This window comes from Salvelinus sp. IW2-2015, linkage group LG32 (assembly GCF_002910315.2).
Source record: "Salvelinus sp. IW2-2015 linkage group LG32, ASM291031v2, whole genome shotgun sequence".
Taxonomy (NCBI): Eukaryota; Metazoa; Chordata; class Actinopteri; order Salmoniformes; family Salmonidae; genus Salvelinus; species Salvelinus sp. IW2-2015.
The window spans coordinates 13,528,183-13,530,895 of NC_036871.1; the positions used below are offsets into that span (position 1 = coordinate 13,528,183).

General features: G+C 36.4%; 1 protein-coding gene across 1 annotated transcript in view; it reads right to left on the minus strand.

Moving 5' to 3' along the window:
- Window positions 1-2,064, minus strand: part of LOC111957054 (proenkephalin-A-like) — a 6,715-nt gene extending 4,651 nt beyond the window's left edge. The window contains exon 1 of the mRNA XM_023977776.2: window positions 1,861-2,064. Coding sequence (XP_023833544.1) covers window positions 1,861-1,998 — 138 coding nt within the window. The 5' untranslated portion in view covers window positions 1,999-2,064. The remainder of the gene's footprint in view (window positions 1-1,860) is intronic.
- Window positions 2,065-2,713: the final 649 nt, after the last annotated feature.

Sequence of the window (2,713 nt, forward strand, 5' to 3'; positions counted from 1 at the left end):
TGACGCAATTCATATTCCTTAGATTTATTTGACCTTGTAGCTTATAATAGGAAGTTTGGAAAATGTAGGCTATTCAGTCATACTTTGACTACAGGCTGTCTCTTATACACATCTAGATGTGTATAAGAGACAGGTAGTATGTATTGTGTTTCATGTGCTGTGTGGAGCCCAGGAAGAGTAGCTGCTGCTTTTGCAACAGCTCATGGGGATCCTAATAAAAAAAATAAAAAATAAAAAAATAATACATGTCACCATTAATATCCGCACTATGAGGAGATTTGATGGAAGTCCCTCTTTTTAACTCACCTGAACATTACTTTTCTTTGTTCTTTCTGTGTTGGTCCTTTTCCTTACAACCCATTATGTACAGTTTCACTAAATATGATTTTAATAATGCAAGATTTTAAATCCCAGCAGTCTTTAAAATTACATTCAGGAGCAAAAGGTTTTTAATAGTTGTTTTTAATTCATAATAAAAAAAAAAAAGTGTAATATAATATTGGAATGGAATATAAATAATAACATTAAATAACATTGGAATATAACATTTAATAACAATAACTTAACTAATTAACTCAGTGTAACATTGATCAGTGTAGCAATTCTCTTATGCTCTGCTATTGCACGATTCTAATTTGTACCTGTAGGTCACAAATAAATCTATCCCCAGTAAAATTGGAGCCCAACTCATGAGCCCACCTCCTGCACTGCCTACACCTAATCCAGTCCCCACCTGTGACTGAAAACAATGGGAGAGATATCATTTGAAAAGCTATCTATCTATATGACATAAAATGCTGTGTAAAACAGCTAAAATTCTATAAAGTTGCATTAACTGTAAAGCTATCAGTAACTAGTGGAAACATTTACCACTGAAATTAAGTTACGTTATCTTTTTTATGTACTTTACCTCAGATGATCTGGTAGTAAGGTTGCTAGCTAGTACTCCTAGCATCTTATGCTAACTAGTTAGCTGGCTAGCATTTACTGCTAGAGAAGTTGCTAGCTAGCAAGTTAGCATAAACTAGCGCTAACTGGGCTAGTGTCATTGTCTAAATGACAGGTAGAAACACATTCATAACCATAAGGGGGGGGGGGGGTGAGTTGCCCCCAACACACTCATCCAACATATTACTACTTTACTAAAAGAATATCTACATTTTTCTCTCTAAACAAGTTGATTATTTAAGGCTTTCCTACTTGTATATATATATATATATATATAGATCTATTTTCATTGGAATATATCTACAACTACAAAAAATTGATCAACTTACCACAAAATCCTTTTGTTGAAATATCTCCAAAATGATGACACAGAGGATATTTTTGTTCAACAAGAACAGTGCCAGCCAGGGAAAGTGTTGGGGAAATAATTTGATGACATTTTGGGGGTCTTAATGGAATTACAAGGGGGGGGGGGGGAGTTACCCCCTACTACCCTACTCATGTAATTTTAAAAACTGAATAATGGGTGCAAAAAAATGTCTCGAGGTTACATGTTGTCACCAGTTAGACCAACAACACAAGTTGTAGCCTACATAAAAAATTCAAACGAAACTATTATGACATTTCATATTGATGCAGTTAAAATGATGGGTTTCCTATTTTAATTGTTATTACATTAATTGCCTGCCTGCATCAAAATAAATGAAAAAGAGCTTAATAAAGTCGTGTTCCAAAGATACATGCACCTCACACAGCATTGCCTAACATTGAAATCACAAAAATAAACAGGTGGGTAGCCTACTGCGTAATCCTTCCCACGAAAAAGTGACGCGGAAAAAGTAGCACCCAGCTAATTTACTTTAAAAACATTTAAATTAAAACATGTCCAAAATGTACTAATTGTTGACCTACCAGGGTGTTAATTGCCGTCTGTTGTCCCAGTATGCGGTTGAGGCAGAGCGCACAGTCCTTCTCGCAGTCCGCTCCGACCGTGAGCGCAAAATACGCACAGAGAAGCAGCCTCCATAGTGAGTTCCCCGGGACAGCCATAGACTGGAGAACATGTGTTTTGGGAGAGAATCCACCAAGACTTGATTAGAAAACGTTTGTGATTTAGAGTTTTACTTACTGTTCATTTCTCACGAAGTGCTAAATCATGGACTATACGAAAAAAGCCATTAATATCCTTAATTGGACTATAMATTCTACTCAGTTATCCTCATTCCAAAGTTGCCAAGAAAAAACAAACCATCAAAAGCCAATATACTTGCCTCTGTTTTTTATGTTTAGTTCAAGCCCTGTGGTGTTGCAGTAGGAACGGTTGATTGTGAGGTTTTATACCAAATATATTATTTCCCCCGGTGCCTACCAAGTCGCTGGAAAAAAACACATTTAGAACTGTTGCGATTGAGCCAATCAGCTTTCTCTAAAGTCTCACGGATGGAAGAGCTCGTCGTTCACGAAGCTAAATACTCAGGAGGATGCTCAAAATGGATGCTCGTCTGAGCTGAGTTCATAATGCAAGTTCAGTATCTTGATASGTATAAGTAGTCCTCGGAAAACGTAATCATTATGTTTCTAGTCGTCAGAGGGGAATYTCACGCATAGACTGACGCAATTCATATTCCTTAGATTTATTTGACCTTGTAGCTTATAATAGGAAGTTTGGAAAATGTAGGCTATTCAGTCATACTTTGACTACAGGTGTGGTATGTGAGTCACTTCTTGTAATAAGCTTTGTGTTTGCATTTAATAATGGGGTMCA